This window comes from Hippopotamus amphibius, chromosome 10, assembly GCF_030028045.1.
Source record: "Hippopotamus amphibius kiboko isolate mHipAmp2 chromosome 10, mHipAmp2.hap2, whole genome shotgun sequence".
Lineage (NCBI taxonomy): Eukaryota > Metazoa > Chordata > Mammalia > Artiodactyla > Hippopotamidae > Hippopotamus > Hippopotamus amphibius.
In genome coordinates, this window is record NC_080195.1 from 23,531,367 (window position 1) to 23,550,818 (window position 19,452).

The 19,452-nt window shown below is 40.2% G+C and overlaps 1 protein-coding gene across 2 annotated transcripts in view; it reads right to left on the bottom strand.

Moving 5' to 3' along the window:
* Window positions 1-2,105: 2,105 nt before the first annotated feature.
* Window positions 2,106-19,452, bottom strand: part of GSR (glutathione-disulfide reductase) — a 44,484-nt gene continuing 27,137 nt past the window's right edge. For both annotated transcript variants that reach the window (XM_057696723.1, XM_057696722.1), the window contains exons 8-14: window positions 16,939-17,038; window positions 12,363-12,449; window positions 11,195-11,353; window positions 8,407-8,518; window positions 6,704-6,835; window positions 5,819-5,952; window positions 2,106-3,058 (exon numbers count right to left, since the gene is read on the bottom strand). In XM_057696723.1, the coding sequence (XP_057552706.1) occupies window positions 2,909-3,058; window positions 5,819-5,952; window positions 6,704-6,835; window positions 8,407-8,518; window positions 11,195-11,353; window positions 12,363-12,449; window positions 16,939-17,038 (874 nt within the window). In that variant the 3' untranslated portion in view covers window positions 2,106-2,908. The remainder of the gene's footprint in view (window positions 3,059-5,818; window positions 5,953-6,703; window positions 6,836-8,406; window positions 8,519-11,194; window positions 11,354-12,362; window positions 12,450-16,938; window positions 17,039-19,452) is intronic.

The window sequence follows — 19,452 nt, forward strand, 5'->3', positions numbered from 1 at the left end:
AAAGATGGCCACAGATTTACCACTCTTCCCACTGAGAGCTGAAGTCCAATCTACTTCCTCCTAAATCCTTGGTGACTTGCTTAACCGATAACATGTAGCATTAGTGACATTCTAGAACTTGTGAGGTCAGGTCATAAAGCCTGAAGCAGCTGCCTGGGAATCTTGGAACAACCTCTGGGCACCCTGAGCTTCCATGTAGGTCCGTTAACTCAGCAACGGCCATGCTGGTGAAGCCACACATGGGCCCTCTAGTTGGCACTCCCAGCTGAGGCCAGCCTTCCAGTCAGTCATCCTTGTCCAAGTGCCCAACACGCGGATGACTGTTTTAGACTCTCTAGACCAGCCCATCTGCCAGCTGAATGCCACCAGCTGATAATCAACATCAACAGAAGGGTCATCCTTGCAAGCTTAGTCCTGCTCCAATTCCCGACCCACAAAATCATGAGATATAATAAAATGAGTGATATTTTAAGCCACTAAGTTTTCAGGTAGTTCGTTGTGCGGCAGTACATAACCAGCTCATTGGGTTCACAGGTGGGGAAGAACATTCCACACAAAGCTATCACATACTCTTATGCTCCAGCCAAGCTGAACTCTATCACTTCACGTATACGTGGCCCATGTCTGCCCAGTGCATCTCCCAAACGCTCTGACCTCCTTCACAATCCCCAAATTCCAAATCCTACGTTATCTCCCATAGCCTCCTTCAGTTTTCCCAGCGAAATGATACTTTCTGCCTCCTCTGAACTTGTATACTTCCACCTCTCCAATGCCTCACTTAGGGTGGCACTGTCCTGTTTTCCTGCAACGGTACAGATTTGTGCCTGTTGTCCCAGTTAATTAGATTGCCCCTTCTCACTCCCCAAAGTGCCCCATTCTAAATCATACTGTCAGGACTTCCCTGGTGGTCCAGCGGGCAAGACTCCACGCTTCCATGCAGCAGGGCGCTGGGTTCAATCCCTGGTCGGGGAACTAGGTCCTGCATGCATGCCACAACTAAGAGTCTGCATGTCACACTAAGAGTCTGCATGCCACAACTAAGCAATCCACATGCTGCAACTAAAAGACCCCACATGCCACAACTAAAGATCCCATGTGCTGCAACTAAGACAGGCAAGTGTGGCCAAAAAAAAAATTGACTAAATCATACTGTCACCCTGCTTTGAATTGCAGTTGTTTGTGTAGAATTTTAACTCTTATTCTAGATTATATAGTTACTCAAAGAAAGCAAGTACCATGTCTTTCCTTTGATAAATATCTACTGAGCACCTACAACACGCTGCCTCGTGTATCTGTAACTTCCCTAGCGCTTTGTGGAATGAAGCTGGTAAGGCCGGATCAGCTCACGGGTTGGACTGAGCTGAGGACTGGTAAGAACGAAGACTGACACTTGGAAAAGGTTGCTTCCAGGTTGGTTTACTCCAGAACCAGAAAAAAGGCAGTGCAGAGGGTTCCTAAGATAAAAAAAAAAAACGCATGGTATGAGGGTGCGTGTGACCACTGGGGCCTCTCCTTTTTCCTGCTGGAATCCCATCCAAACTTGGGTCCTATACAGAGTGAGAAACCCACCAGGTCAGTGGAGCTCAGGACCGCGGTCCACTACCTTTTAGGCTGGTGAAGAAGAGGGGGCAGTGTTATATCAGTCCACATCCAGGTTTTTAGACCCTGTTTTCTTGCTGCGACAGTCACATTGCCTGGTTACTAGTGGTATTTTTCTTTCGTTGAAATTGGACTTAATTTGTCAGTGCAGCAACCTGGCCATGGCTAACCAGAAAGACATTCAGTAAAAGATAAATGACAGAGGTCAGTAGCACCAAGTCACTACTGAAAGCCATGGAAAAATTTAACCAGCTCACCTAGCTGGTAAAGGCTAATGGAAATAAAATGCTAAAAACCTATGATTTCTACACTATGCTTCCAGCGCAACCATTACATTTGCTAAATGGTTCTTTATACCTCTGGTTTTTATTTATAAAAGTGAGATCTCTTCTCCCCCATAAAGTCTTAAGCCAACTTGGGGTAGCTCACTATTGGCATCTGATCCCCTTCAATGTGAAATATTCTTAGAAAATGAACTGTTACCCATAAACTCATAACAAATTTTATAAGAAGAAAAGATTGTGATTTTATTTTCAGATTTTTGGAAAGAGTTTTCAAAAAATAAAATGACATGAATACATATAAAAATTGAAGCCATTCTCTGAACTACGAACTCTTAGCAGAGGAAAGGAGTTTTGAAGTATTTGAGTCCCTCTCCTTCTGAAAGCAGGGATCACTTTTTAAATGTCCCTCTCACTTACGCAACCAGCCTCCTCAAATCTCTCCCAAATTTGAACTTCATGTCATAAAAGTAACACAAACCATCTTTAATCATTTAGAACAAAAGAAAGAATAAAATACAGGAGGCAGGCCTCTCAAGTTATATGCTTTTAGAGAAAAGTCACATCCTTGAAGCAGCTTTGCAATATGCAGAGCACAGTACTGGTTTCAAAAAAAAACATAATAAAATGACTCTGTACTTGCATTATTTAAATGTGAAGAGCAGCTGTCATCTTCCTCTATAAAAATTAGCAAGTGATATTCATTCAAGTACATTAACTTTACTGTACTTCATATGGTTTTATACTTGGGGTGAGGCTAAGAAAAAAACAAAACAAAAAACCAGCTAGCACAGAGCTATTAATAAAACAAATAATAATTATTGAGAGGTAATCAAATGAAAATCAATCCTGGATAACAAAACAGATTTCTAATTACATAAATAAGCTTACTGAAAATTTCCACTACCAGAAGATGCTGATTACAATAAAGAAATAACATAAAATGGGAACAGTAAGTAAACGTGATGATTTGGTTCCTTTCTGAAGGTCTACTGGTCCAGCCACCAGCCATACGAGTCTCTGGGTTCTCAACGAAGTGTGACCAGTTCTTCTGAAGAGGTAGGATGAATGGCAACAGTGTTATCGAAGTCGGATTTTGTTGCTCCCATTTTTACTGCGACCGCAAAACCCTGCAGCATTTCATCACATCCAATTCCCTGCATGTGGATCCCAACCACCTGCCATAGAAAAGAGAAAAATCCTTCAAGTAAAGATTTTTATTTCTGTAATTGTATGAGCCAATTCCTTGTAATAAATCTCCTTCTAGGTACACACACAGAAATTTTATTAGGTACACTAATAAATGTTTTATTAGTCATGAGAGATACCTGATATTTCAAAGCCTCTAAAAACTTACATCTATAATTCCAATATAGCATAACACAGCCTACATGGCCCTGTGTAATCCTGCCCTGATGTCCCTCCCCCGCCCACCTCAACTCAGCTCTCCCGCAGGCCCTCCCCACTCTGGTCTCCCCAGCTTTCCTCCTGTCCTGAATATTCCCAGGCTCTCTCCTTTGCACAGCCTGTTTCCTCTGTCTGGACACTCTTTCCTCCCCTCTTTTAAGTGTTAAAGCCCATTCATTCTTCAGATAGCTACACCTGCCTTCCCAACCAAGTTAATTGACTATCACGTGAGCTCTCAGTCCCAATATTTCTCCATTATGGTTCTGCTACAACTGCAAAGTTATATTTATTTGGGGACTGGACAATTACAGTCCATCTTTCCCAGTAGACGTTAACCTCTAGATGGAGGGGACCCTGCCCACTTTTTTTTTTTTTTGGCCGCAAGGCACATGGGATCTTAGTTCCCTGACCAGGAATCAAACCCAGGCTGCCTGCAATGCAAGCAGAGTCTTAACCACTGGACTAACTGGGGAGGTCCCCCTGCCCACTTTTGCTCCCCACTCTACCTGTCTGGCTGAGAACAAAGATAGCCCTTAGAGGCATTTAGCCCATATGTGCTGGCTGACTGCACAAATCACCATCAAGAGGCATTTGTTTCAAATCACATTTTCCAGTCAGGTTTCTAAACACATTTAAAAACTAGTTAATGTTCACCTCCAGCAAACACTTTTAGGATAAGTAGTCTGTTGAAAAGCAAAGTTAGAGAATATAAAATTTAGCCACAAAAATATTTTGCTTAAAAACAAATCAAGAATATACCTAATATTACTGAATGGTACACTTAAAAATGGTTAAGATGCAAAAGTTATACATTTTTTTACAATTGAAAAAAAAGTATATCTCAAAATAAGACAAAGACGCCAAATCACGTACTGTATATATATTCAGCCAAATTTTTAGATATTGTGATCTAAATTGCATTTACAAAGAGCTTCTGGTGATGGCAGGAGCCTTATGTTATTTCTCTCTATACAGTATCCCAGTTCTTACTCTTTAGTTGACTATCAGGTAATGTCTACCAAATGAATGAATGATAAATGGCATAAAAAAATACCTGGGGATTTCCCTGGTGGCGCGGTAGTTAAGAATCCACCAGCCAATGCAGGGAACACACGTTTGATTCCTAGTCCAGGAAGTCCATCCCACATGCTGCAGAGAACTAAGCCTGCGGGCCACAACCACTGAGCTTGCGCTCTAGAGCCCACGAGCCATAGCTACTGAGCCTGTGAGCCTAGAGCCCATGCTCCACAACAAGAGAAGCCACCGCAACGAGAAGCCCTCGCACTGCAATGAAGAGTAGGCCCCACTCGCTGGAACTAGAGAAAGCCCATATGCAGCAACGAAGATCCAACGCAGCCAACAATAAACTATTTTATTTTATTTTATTTTTAAAAGAAATAACTGATATGAAGAGGTAAGGACCTCACTGATTCAATAACTGGAAATCAATCTCAGGCTACTGAGGAACAAGAAACAGGGCAAGAAACAGCAACTTTTATTTTGCTGCCAAACCACTTACTTTCTACTCTTTGCACTGATTTTCTGCTTCTGTCAACTGTCAGCGACGTTGATTTTTATAAGCCAGAAGCTAGGGACTGTCTTGTGGTTTTGGTGTAAGGGCCACTGATTCAGATACAGACTATGTTCTTTTTAATAAGAAAAGCTGGAAATTACACCTGAATTCTCAGTTTAGTTACTGTTCCTCACACAGCCATGTTCCCGAGGCATACTGCTAAGTTCCACTTCAATATTTAATTCAATTTATAGCAAAGCCCAAGAGGCTGACCTAATTATCAAAACAAAATCTATTTCAAAAACTATTAAAAAAAAAATGTTCAAATTCAAACCCAAATCACAATGAGATACCACTTCGCATCCACTAGGATGGCTACAATAAAAAAAGACAGTTACAAGTGTTGATGAAGGTGAGGAGGAACTGGAACCCTCATGCGTTGCTAAAGGGAACATGAAATGACACAGCCACTTTGGAAAACATTTCAGCAGTTCCTCAAAAAGTTAAACCAAAAATAGATAACTGATTATTTCAGAACATTTTACTAAATAAACTTCTTCCTCACTGATTAGTTATGTTAAATCTAAATTTCTTACATTAAATTTTTACACTTACCAATATTTCTGAGTTTAACTATTCTGGCCTATTGGTCAATGACAATCTTCCCTCCCCTTTCACTTCCCCCTTTTTATTGGCTGCACCGTGCAGCTTGCAGGAATCTTAGTTCCCCAACCAGAGATTGAACCCAGGCCACGACAGTGAAAATGCCAAGTCCTAACCACTGGGAGCCAGGGAATTCCCCTCCCCCAACTTATGTTTTAAAAGCAGTGGAATCTTTCTATGTGAAATATTATGAAGAACCCCAATATATATATATAGAGAGAGAGATAAAAGTGGGACTCTGCCAGTTGAATCAGGGAAAGCTTAATTACTTGGTCCTTCCATTCCACCTCACCAAAACACCCCCATCCGTGCCAACCTTGAAGACAGTCTTGAGCTTACTGGATTTTTCCCATACCTTTTCCTCTTTGTTGGCACAAACCATTTTCATCACACATTTTGTTTTCCGTTTGGTAACTGCATGATACATTGGGGTAAAGGTGGTGGAATAAGTCTTCACATTTTCTTTTCCATATTTATAAATGGCCTCATCTACGATGCACAGGGGGAAAAAAAGCATCTATCAGAAACAAACAATTCCACTGGCTATCAGAGAGATGGCCAGATATACATAACCTGAATCAAATTACGAGGAAATATTAAACAAAACCACAATGAGGGACATTCTACAACATAAATGTCAATGTCAAGAAAGACAAAAGATGAGCTGGGGAATTCTGTCTCTCAACTAAAGGAGACCAAAGAGATATCGAAACTAAATATACTGCATTATCCTGGACTGAATCCTGGACTTGGGGGGAGAAACGTTAAAAATGAAATTATTTGAGATAATTGGCAAAATTTAAGTAAGTTCTAAAGTTTAGATAATATTGTATCAACTTAAATACTCTCATCTGAAACTATACTTCTGTAAGGGAATGGCCTTGTTTTTAGGGATTAGATACTAAAATGTGCGTGTGTGCGTGCGTGTGTGTGTTTGTGTGTATAAAGAGAAAATGATACAGCAAAATGTTATCAGTACAGAGGAGTCTTCTATAATATTTTTACAACTCTTTAAATTTGAAATTAGTTCAAATAAAGCTTAAACAAGTCAACCGGTGGAGTGGGGAAAAGGAATTATATTCTCAAAGGGGAGGAAATTGGATCTGTGATAAGAAGCTAGTAACTAAAAAGAAATATAACTCAGGGGCTAAGATAGATTTAGTCAGCTGACAGACACCTAGTTTAAAGTTAGCAGAGGAGGCAAAGAAACCATAAATGACCTTCGTTTTTAAACACCTACCTTCTGTGAGTCCCACTGTACCAATAGGGGGGTGGCTGAAGACCACCGTGGGGATGTTGTCATAGTCTAATTTGGAATCTTCTTTGCATTCAAAAAGTCTATGGGCAAGTTTTCGGCCAGCAGCAATGGCAACTACAAAGATATTTTAAAATCACTAGTTAGATTATTGTTCATTTTAACACAGCAGAATTGTTCTACTAACCATTTATCCACCTGGCTTAACATACGAGTTCTGACAGTTTTCTGTTAATGCTCATTACAAAGTCTAGCTCAATATAATAAAGACTTATCAATGCCTTAGTTAACTATTCAAAACTATCAGCTTACGTGAATTCTGTACATTCTATTATGAACAACAACAACAACAAAAAAGACACATTTAGAAGTTCCCAACCATCTGGCAGTTACCTCTTAATGAGGATATTAGCTTCTTGATACATTCATGGAGCAAACTATTAGTTTTGAGCATTTTCAGTTCTACTTCATAATCAGAATCATTTCACAGGAATGTTACATTTCTTTTAAAAATTATTTTTATTTCTTATTAATTTTTTTAAAAGTTATTCTCCTTAGCCTGTTTTTTTCCTAACGGTCCTGAGTTTTGTAAAAGCATGTTATTAATTTTATTGACTTCAAATTGACACATTTTTCCCCCCAAAGTAAGGTATCAGGACTTCCCAGTGGCACAGTGGTTAAGAATCCGCCTGCCAATGCAGGGGACAGGGGTTCAAGCCCTGGTCCGGGAAGATCCCGCATGCCATGGAGCAACTAAGCCCGTGTGCCACAACTACTGAAGCCCGTGCACTCTAGGGCCCATGTGCTGCAACTACTGAAGCCCGCGTGCCTAGAGCCCATGCTCCACGACAAGAGAAGCCATTGCAACAAGAAGCCTGCACACCGCAATGAAGAGGAGCCCCCGGTTCGCCACAACTAGAGAAAGCCCACGGGCAGCAGTGAAGACCCAATGCAGACAAAAAAAATTTTTTTAATTTTTTAAAAAGGTATCAGTAGAATATGTAAGAAATTTTCTTCACTTTGACAAAATTTCAGCTGTTAAGACTGCGTTACAAAGGATTTGAAACTGCTTGTTAGTTTGCTTTTGTGGAGAGAGCTTCCTAAAGAGCTAAAAGGCTTTGGGTGTGTGTTCCCATTCTGAGTAAGACCCGGGCCATTCTGTAAAGGCTGGTGAGGCCCCAGAGGGGTACAGAGTGAAAGCAGACGGACGGATGACTCCAACAGAAGCGGGATAAAGAGCCTGAGATGACGCCAGTTAACTCAGGAAGTGGGCTGAAGTATGGGATTCGGAGGATGGGGATCAATCTTGGTTGTATGAAGACTAAGCAGTCATGTAAGAATGCCACTTCCTTCCACTGTCACCAACACAACTCGGATTCTAATTTACAGCATTCTTCAGAGGATGAGTGTGTCATCTGTATAAAAATTTCAGTCTTCACTGAGCATTTTTAAAATATGTTAAAGAAAAATAAATACTATTCAAAGCATTTTTAAAGGAAAAATGAGTATTATTCATAAAATGTCAGGTACTCAAACCAACATCAATTTCAACACATTTTTATCATTCTGATGACATGAACACATTCATCCTTTTACCTCTGCTTGAGCTCATTTGACTATAAAGAGCTGAACGGTTTTATATAACACACAGAGCCTCCTTTACTCCCCCCAAAAAGAAGAAACATTACCTGGAGTAAGAAGAGCTTTTCCACACACATCCCCAACTGCGTAGACACCTTTTACGTTAGTATTCTGGAATTCATCTACAATGATATGACCTCTGTCATCAGTTTGAATCCCCTAAAATTGTAAAGGGACGTCATGTAAGAATTCGGCCCATCCACAAAAAATAGCAGCTCACATCTCTGGATCCGCCTCACTTCAGGTCCCTCTTCAGCCTGAATCTCCAAGAAACCACAAGACTCAACCACAAGATGAAAGACATTTTAGCAAGTTGGCAAGTTTCATATCTTTTGCTTAAGCTTAAGTATTTAACCCAATTTTGAGGAGTTTTAACAGGATTTGAGACTTTGCATTCTATGATCCAGCTGACCAGGCAAGCCTGAAAAGGAATCACTCAGCTATCAGATGTGGTACTTGGTATGTCCATGGAGTCTACCTAAGACAGTGATTTTCAATTTTTTTCCTTGGAAGTGCTCCTGCTGAAGCATCCTAACTCATATTTTAGACAGGCACAGCCTGAAGCAGTCATCAAAAGTAGACTTCTTTGAAATTTATGGTTTTATCTTTAAAAAATCCAAGCAAAATTTGTATTCTACTCTAAAACGTATCAGCTTTTCCTTAAACCAAATTTTCCCCTATCCACTGAGTTGAATTTTTGCTCCGAGAAGATGTGTCATGCTTATCCTGTGGCTTTGCAGATCCCAGGTGTATATATTCCCATGTGAGAAGTAGAGAGCCAGCAGGCCTAGGGAGTAGGTAGTACAGCGGTTAAGTGTACAACCTTTGGAGCCGGGAGATCTGGGTTCAAGTCCCAGCTCTGCTACTTACTAGTTATGAGACCACCCATTTATCAACAAATACTTGAACTTCTAAACAAGGCATTAACCTAGTCACTGTGAGTACAGTGGTAAGTGAACTAAGGTTCAAAACTGGGTATAACACTGGGATCCACGTCCCAGGCTACTATACATCTCCACTTCCTGTAGAGTTTACAAGCCTTGTGGACAATTTATCTCTGTGCTCCTGGGTTCCCCATCCTTACCCCTCAAACAGTTGTTGGCAAGATTTAGAGAGGCTAGTATAGCACAGGGAACTCTTTTCAATACTCTGTATTGACTTATAAGGGAAAAGAATCTAAAAAAGAGTGGATACATGTATATGTATAACTCACTCACTTTGCTATACAGCAGAAACTAACACACACTTTAAATCAACCATACTCAAAAAAAAAAAGGTTGAAAGTAGGCTAGTAACACGTTGCCAAGACTTACACATAGTAATCCTTCAATCTGCAGTATAAATATATATCTTAACATTGAATGAGATGGAAAATATTTGCCTCATTTTAAAAAAAATTCAGCAAATACAGCTGAAAACTGGACCTACCGATGCCTATATTCACACAGTGGCACAATATCTCTTGAAAGGTGAAAAGCTGGATGAATAGTTTTGTTAATATAAAAATAGACAACTAATTTTACTAAATTTCACTGAATAGTAAGATTAAAATCAAGTAAAACACGTCCCTGGATATTTCATTTTTTTTTAAATTATGAAAAATACCTTCTATTGAAATGAAAAAGGGATGCAACTTAAAACAGATACTAACATTAGGACATAAGTCAAAGAGGTTCCACCAAATACATAAGCCGTAAGCATATGAAATGTTCTGTTATTACTAGCAGAGTAGTACAGCATGTCAGGAAAATCCTCCTCCTCCTCGCCATCTCACCCTCACCATCGACAGCAGCGGGTTAACATTTATTGAGTTCACACTACATGCCAGCATCTAAGCTAGTTACTTTGTGCACACGTTCTCATTTACTCTTCTCTATAACCCAACGCGACAAGTACTATTTTTATTCCCATATTTATATAAAACAGTTGAAACTTAAGAGTAACTAAGCTACTTGCCTAAGGCCATGAAATTGGTTAAGTGACAGAACTAAGGTTCAAAATAGGGTATAACACTGGGACCCATGCCCCAGGCTACTATACTAGACTGTCCTTCAAAATTTAAAAGGACAAATAAAAATGCTATTATAGCTCTGGTAGATGAGATTCACATCTGTACCTGTCCCCGAGTGCCACAACGTCCAAAACAAGTCACACACCCATCCATCAGGATTAGAGCTGCAGACAATAAGGAGTAATTACAGGGCTTTAAAGAGACAGGTGTCATAGTAAAAAGGAAATCTGTAAGGAGGAGGCTAGTCAGGAAATGGTGAGACAATGACCTGATCTAAGGTGATGACACTAGAAAGGGAAAAAAAATCCTTTTTTTTTTTTTTTCATTCCAAAGGCAGAAGCAGTGGGACTGGATGAGAAACTGGACACATGGAAGAAAGAGAAAAGAATCCAACAGGACCCACTCAAGTGCTGGGGGACTGGGGTTGGATCAGGGGAAACCACAGGACTACCAACCCGTTCAAGAATGTTTTAGGCAAGGAAAGTGGTCAAAAGGTATAAACTTCCAGTTACAAGATAAATAAATACTAGGGATGTACTGTACAACGTGATGACAGATAACACTGCTGTTAAGAGAGTAAATCCTAAGAGTTCTCAACATACAGAGAAAATGTTTTCCTTTTTTCCTTTCTACTTTTATTGTATCTATATGAGAAGATGGATGTGAGCTGACCCTCTTGTGGTCATCATTTTTCAATATATGTAAATCAAACCATCATGCTGTAGGCCTTAAACTTTTATAGTGATGTATGTCAATTATTTCTCAATAAAACTGGGGGGGGGGGGGGAGGGGAAGAACGGCATAGGCAGACTAGGTCAGCTTACCAGTTTGTTTAAATTCAGGCCTCTGGAGTTTGGGTCCCGTCCAATGGCCCAGAGCAGACAGTCAACGTCTGGAATGGTGGTCAAAGTGGGTTTCCTACCAGGAACGGAAGTAACCATGCAGAGCTCCAGGCCGGAAGAAGTTTTTTTAACTTCCTTGACCTATTGGCAAATACAATTTCATTGGGGATGTGGGGATGGGAAGGAAAGCAAATAAGGAGGAAATCAGAATTCTTAACATTTTAAAAACTCTCCACTGAATCCTACATGTGAGTCCTATACGCCGACACAGTTACTTCTGCCAAAGGCCGCAGGCACTAGAACTCTCTGGAGCCAACACGGTATTCCTAGGGGGCCCCCAAATCAGCCAGCGGCCAGAAATGCCAACTCACATCAAGACCCTAACTCTTCAGCTTAAAAACAAAGGACTTGAAAGTGCACTTCTTCAAGACTGTGATACAATCTTAAATTACAAATCTAAGCACAGTGATTTGTAACTGGAATGGGGGGAGGAAATGGGCTGTAGCAGCAGCGTTGAGAGAGACTTTGTGCAATCCTTGCTTCCCGACGTTCTCAATCCGGACTCGGGGGAGGAGGGTAAGATCAGGTCAGGAGAGTGAAGGGCACAGAGTTCAGTGACAGTCCCAGCGGATTCTGATGCTGGCCTTCACCCCCAGTCCAGCACTTCGGCATTTACAAAGCAACTTCACATTTATTATTTTACTAACGATATGGCCTCTGCCAGAAGGGCAGAGCTTTGGGGAAAAAAATCATTTTTACAAGGCTCATGACCCAGGAAAAATCTGACACGTAGGGGATTCCCTGAGAATAAAAAAAATACAGAGTAACTCTGTCATTGTTTCCATCTATAAAACCCAGAGGCTGCTTTCAAAACAGATTCCATAATAATATTTCCTGAAAAATAAACCTGAAAAATAAGAATGTTCGATGAGGCCTTTGAGCACAAAAATTACAGTTTAAGTTCTAACTAAATTCAACTACCAGATTTCTAATCTTTTATAGCTTGGATTCCATTAGAACACTAACGTAAAGTGCAGCTTCTAAGGATAAAAAAAACTTAGTACTCTAGAAAGGAATAAACTGACTAGGGTACACGTCGTTTGTGTTTATAAAACTAGTGGGGTTCACGACAGACAGGGCTCGGTCATACCTGTGAGTGCTTCAGCACCTCTATGCCAGCGTTCTCCAGCTCTTCAGTGCAGTTGGAACTGATTATTGAATCAAAATTTCTAAGCACCTGTATACAGAGGCAGCCGAGGGATGGGTGGTGGGAAAGAATAAAACTTGATTGAAAATATGCTACAAACCTGGGAGGGAAATTTCAGTATCAACATCCCTCTTACTTCCTTCTTCATTCACGGCTACACTGTGAGTGGAGTTTTTTTTGTTTGTTTTAGGAGTTTGAGATTAACATATACACACTACTATGAGTATATATAAAATAGGTAAACAACGAAGACCCACTGTATAGCACAGGGAACTACAACCAATATCTTATAATAACCTATAATGGAAAAGAATCTGAAAAAGAATATATATATATATGTGTGTGTGTGTATAACTGAATCAATTTTACTGTACACCTGAAACTAACACAATATTGTAAATTAACTACGTGTTTTTTTCTGGAATGCTAGATTGTTGTTCAAGAGAATGTCTGCCTGTCCATCTACCTATTTATCTTCAAATCCTTTCCATGACCTTATGAGGCTGAAGGTGTTATTCCCTTTTTTTTCTTTCAGATAAGGAAACAGACTCCTAAGAAGTAGAGTGACTTTTAGAAAGTTCTAGAGCCAGGATTCAAATTGAGCTTGGTCTGAGTCTTCCGATCAGGTTCTCTCCAGGACATTATGCATTTCTTCCCACCCCATAATCGTGGACACCATTGAAAGGCACTACCAGGACCATTAAGAACTGACCACTGACAGCCTACCAGGGCAGACAACTATAGAGCCTGGGAAGGCACAGAGAACATGAGAGAACAAGGTGTAGAAAGCCATTCTCTTCCCATATCTCTCAGATCAGTTTACACTTATCACTAAATGGGGACTAAAGAGATATGACCTCTTCCTACTCTCAGAACCAAAGCTCATTCGTCTTCCCTCCATACATATGGGAACACTTTATTTTTTCTTCATTGAGTTCAGGATGCCAAATTGAGGTGGGAAGTTCAGGGAAATTGATCAGTGAAGGTTAAAATCCATTTACACGTTCTTTAACATTCCTGCTATAGCAATCTTCTCATACTTCACCGTTTTCACAGCAATCGTCCACTTAGTCTCTAACTCTATTTTAAATGAGTAGATGTGCATGCAGTAAGTGTCTATTTGATGACATTTACTCCAAAAGGTTCCAGGAGAATATAAACATGCATACTGATACCTCTGTCCCCTTCCCAGTGGGGGAGAAAGACAAGTAACTCTCATAAGCTAAACTGAGATCAACACTTACATTCACTTACTCATCCATTACATTGACAAACATTTATTAAGCTCTACTATGTGCACGACACAAAATATTATTATCATAAAAGGCAGACTGATAATTGAAGAATGCGCAGATAAGGAGGTTTAAAAGAGACAGAAATCACAGTCAAAGAAAACAGGGACGATTTCAAGGAGAATGTGGCATTTGCACTGGATCTGGATGACTTGGCAAGGGAAAGCACCTTAAGTAGAGGGGTCTGTACAAACATACAGAGAGGGGATCAGGTCACAGACGAGGAACAGCAAGTAGGCCAGTTTATATGGAAGAAATCTGAAGAAAAGAAGTGGAGGATAAAGCTAGAGAAGGTTAAACTCCTTCTGGAAGACAGGAACCATGTCTGACGAGATCACCTTATGACGGCTCAGTGTATACCTGGAGTGATGCTCAAACCTTACCAATCACAAGAGTAGAACAATATGCCAGAAAATGTATTTGTGGAGGGCTTGGTGGTGGTGATGACGGAGGGGATGGTGATTGTGCTAGGGGTGATGGAAGAGGAAGAAGATACTTGGTAAAAAAGGCAGATTGTTAGAAAAGGAATGAAAAACCCACATTCTTCCTATACCACATTACTGATGAGAGTTTATCCTAATTCTACTTAAGGAATACAGGATTAAAGACAGCATTAGGCATAGGGGAGATCACAGAATTGACAGAGCAGTAGATTTAGCAGTCAGCTACACTAATTAAAGAAGGCAATGAATCTAGGCCTCTTTCAAACAGAAGACCCAATTAAAGACAAGTAAAGTCGGTAACAAGGAAATAACCTAAGGTATATAATAAGCCTGTAAAACTCAGTGTTGCAGATTTAAAGAGCATTTGGCACTTATATGAATAAGCAATGTTAGTAGTATCTAATATCCCCAGAGATAAGTGTCATTATATTTGTTAATTTCACTTAAGTTGCTGAAACAGCTATTCTAGTGTCTGCCCTTATGAAGTTCAATGAATATGGGAATCTTACACAGACCTGAGTTAATTAGGAGCCACATGAATCATTAAAATAGGAAATAGAATCGGCATAACAATATGCTTTTGCTGCCAGGTTTGGTTCTTTTTTCAAAATTCCCATTCATATTATTTTCAGTTGGATTTCAATGTTCCTGTGGTGGCTTCCACTACTGCCCTCGGAAGACCAGTCTTTAAAATAATAGTTGTTATTGTCTAGCAACTTTACTTAGACCTCCTCTCTTTCTCTAGAGATTTCTTTGGGATAACACACAGGTGGGGTAAAGGTGGGAGGTCGTGATTTCTTCATGGAGTTGTTCTAGAATGGAGTTGTACCAGGACAGAGGACAGAGAATGAGCCTGATGCATTGGCGGATGGGGGAGGGCAGGAATGCATGTGGGGGGGGGGGAAGGCCCAGATACATGTGGCTCTCTGTCACCAAGCCAATTTTACAAATGCAGGAATTATCCACTCTAGTGATAAACTGATGTGATCCATTTACTTATTTATATATTAGATTCAGGCTACCTATTCCTCTGCCTTTCTCCTGCCATCCAACTTGCTGGACATAGTCCAGCCATGCAAAATAACACCGACCCATGAAAAACATTTCTTCAGGACAAAAATCTCCTGGGGGTTACCTTTAGGACAAGTCTCAAAGCCAAAGAGAAAGTTCTCTGGAGTCCGCACTGACCAGGGTTGTCGGTTTCCTTCATCTCCCCCCCCATTTGCTCAAATAATCAAGAATTTGAGTCACTGCATTTGAGTGACAAATGTCCCAAAGGCATTAAATGATTTGCCCAAGTCACACACTTGTTGGAGACGGATAGATTCTTAGGGATCAGATTCTTAGGCCAACACTCTTGTTATTGCCCCACACTGTGTCTCTGAAAGCTCCAATACTGTGGTCCTCAGTCACGATTAATCAACAAAACACATAAAACAATATGCTTCAGCAAGTGATGGGAAACATGGAGGCTGCGTTTTAGCAGAAACATGGTCTGGGCTTTCTCAGACCTTCGCTGACTCTCAGTTTTGAAATTAATTAGCAGTCACGAACCCTCACGTGGCCTTAATTTCTTCATCTACAAAATGTGGTTCCAATAGATGATCTATAAGCTTCTTTTATTATTATTTTTTTACTGTGGTGAAAAACACGTAACATTAAATTTGCCAACTTTACCGCTTCTAAGTACAAAGTTCCATAGTGTTAAGTATACTCACATTGTGCAACCAGAATGTTTCCCTCTTGCAAAACTGAGACTCTGGGGGTGGGGGTGGGGGAATAAATTAGGAGTTTGGGATTAACAGATACACACTACTATATATAAAATGGACAACCAACAAGGACTTACTGTATAGCATAGGCAACTATACTCAATATTTTGTGATAACTTATAAGGGAAGAAAATCTGAAGAATAATATATACATATATATGTATAACTGAATAGCTGTGCTGTATACCTGAAACCTACCACGATATTGTAAACCAACTATACTTCAATTAAAAAAAAAATGAAAACAAAAACAGAACCTGAGACTCTGTATCCATTAAACAATAACTCCTCATTTCTCCCCCCAGTCCCTGGCAACGCCATTTCTATTTTTTTGTTCCTATGAATGTGACTACTCTAGATACCTCATATATGTGGAATCATACAGTTTTTGTCTCTTTGTGATAGGCTTATTTCATTTAGCATAATGTCCCCAAGGTCCATCCATGCTGTAGCATGTGTCAGAATGTTCTTTTTAGAGCTGAATAACATCCCATTGTATGGATATACCACATTTTGTTTACCCATTCATCAGTGGACACTTGGGTTGCTTCCACCTCTTGGCTACTGTGAATAATGTGATGAACATAGGTGTGCAAATATCTTTGATATGTTTCCTTTTAATGTAAATAATTTAGTAAATTTTTTGACTTAGTGTTAATAATAATCCAACACTATCTGATCACATGAAATTGATTTTCAGAATAAGAAATTCACCTGACAAGTTTGCTGAATTTAACTAATATTTATATTAAAGGATGCATGTCTTATTAAGGCATACTATCATTTCATGATGGAAACACCAGCCAGTCTGATCAAATCTAAATCAGTATCATCAACTAGCAGCTGGTGGCTGGGAAGGATGTAAGCCCTAGTTCAGATGCCATCTATGCAGCTCCACGTGGAACAGACCAACCAGCTCCACATGCTTTGCACCCTAGTATTTAATGACAACATAAAATCCTCCCTGTAGATTTTAAAAAAGATTAACATCAAGGAAAAGTACAGAATTTACCTTATCATACCGTATCATCAGTGATGTCTTAGAACCCAGGGCGGAAAGGATCCCAGCTATTTCCACAGCAATGTAACCCGCACCAACGATGACACTGCGGCTACAATGACAGTAAAGGGTTAAGATCATTAAATAAACTTCCTTAATTTTAGATTTACAGAAAAGTTTAAAGATAGTACAGGTAGTATACCCTCTGCCCACTTCTTGCGAAAGTTAACATCTTACATTCACAGCAGCACTATTTAACAATAGCCAAGACATGGAAACAACCTAAATGTCCATAAAGAGATGAATGGATAAAGAAGATGTGGTACATATATACAACAGAATATTACTCAGCCATAAAAAGAATGAAATATTGTCATTTGCAGCAACACAGATGCAATTTGAGATTATCATACTAAAGGACGTTAAGTCAGAAAGAGAAAGACAAATACTATATGGTATCACTTACATGTGGAATCTCAAATACGATACAAATGAACTTATCTGTGAAGCAGAAACAGACTCATACAGAGAACAGACTTGTGGTTGCCAAGGGGCAGGGGTTGCGGAGGGATGGTGGGAGTGTGGGGCTGGTAGATGTAGAATGGATGGACAACAAGATCCTACTGTATAACACAGGGAACTATATTCAATGTCCTGGGATAAACCATAATAGAAAAGAATACAAAAAAGAATGTGTATATGTGTATAACTGACTCACTCTGCTGTGCAGCAGAAATTAACACAACATTACAAATCAACTATACTTCAATTAAAAAAAAAATAAAGTTAACATCTTACAAACCATGGTAGAATTGTCAAAACGGACACTGGTATATGACTATTGACTAAACTCCAGACTTTATTCAGATTTCACCTGTCTTTCCATTCATCTCCCTTTTTCTGTCCCAAGACCCTAAGTAGAGAATACCCTTCTGTAGAAAGGAAATATATTTTTAGGTGTTTTTTGAAAATTCCTTAGCTTCATTTCTTCAGAGAGGAAATAGAGTCTTTGAAGCTAGAGACAATTTCTTATGCAATGATCTTCGCACCTAAAACTACAACCAGCAGCATTTTCTTTTGCTTGTCCAAGAAAGTCTTTATTTCTCCTTCACTTTTGAGGGATAATTCTGCAGAGTAAAGAATTCTATGCTGGTGGTTTTCTTCCTCTCAACACTTTAAATATTTCACTCCACTCTCTTATTTGCATAGTTTCTGAAGAGTTGTAATTCTCACCTTTGCTCCGCTTATAGGTGTTTTCATCCTTCTGGCTTCTTCCAGACTTTTTCCTTCGATTTTCTACAGTTTGAAAATTACATGCCTAGGTATAGTTTGTTGACATTCATCCTACTTGCTGTTCTCTGACCTTCCTGGATCTGTGGTTTGGTGTCTGACATTAATTTGGGGGGAACTGACAGTCATTATTGCTTCAAATATCTTTTCTGTTTCTTTCTTTGGCGTCACAGTTCTCACCACTGTTATTCTCCTCTGGCTCAGTATTTCTCCTTGATCATTGCTAAATTCTATCAATCTCTGCAATAGGATGAAAGGCCGATTTAATTAAGCCATTTTAACTGCAGGATAGATCTGCAATGAAACTAGATGCCCTGAATAAATTCTGGTCTAAGAAAGCAACTTAAACACTAGATAAACGTTGGGTTGAAGGTCTGAGTCCATGGTGGAGAAGCTGACCCCAGCCCTAGAGTAATATGTTCACTTCCCTGCTGCAACCTACAGAATGAAGTGCCCTTTGGCTGGAGCTATCGCTTTCAGGGCTGGAATTCTCAAAAGCTTCAAACACAGTTCTACCATTGGTGCAGTGCTTGGGTAAGAAGAAAGCCATCAGGGAAGAGGAAAGGAAATCTTTTTATTATTATTTTTGGCTACTTTTTGAGTCTTCATTGCTGTGCGCGGGCTTTTCTCTAGTTGTGGTGAGCAGGGGCTGCTCTTCATTGCGGTGGGTGGCCTTCTCAGTGTGGTGGCTTCTCTTGTTGTGAAGCACGGGCCCTGGGCACATGGGCTTCAGCAGTTGCAGCACGTGGGCTTGGGCCCTAGAGTGTGCAGGCTTTAGTAGTTGTGGCACACAGGCTCTAGGGCACTCAGGCTTCAGTAGTTGTGGCGCACAGGCTTAGTTCCTCCACGACACGTGGGATCTTCCCAGACCAGGGATCGAACCCATGTCCGCTGCATTGCCAGGAAGATTCTTAACCACTGCGCCACCAGGGAAATCCCTCCTTACTTTCTTCTTTCCTCTCTCCATCTTCTCTCTCTTCCCCAAACATTTCTTCTGTAAGCTGAACACAATGGGTAGCAATCCCTACCCTTGAGGAATTCCTGAGGGGAAATACACCAGCGATCTGCTAAAGCACAAATGGCAATATGCAGTTCCTGCAGGGGAGAGGGCTCAGAAACACTCCAAATTCCTCAAAGATAAATAGCTCTGGCGGGGGTTGGGAGATGTAGTCCCAGCAGAATAGATACATGAGAAACAGGTATGAAACGACTTGGCTTCTTCAAAGAGGAGACAAA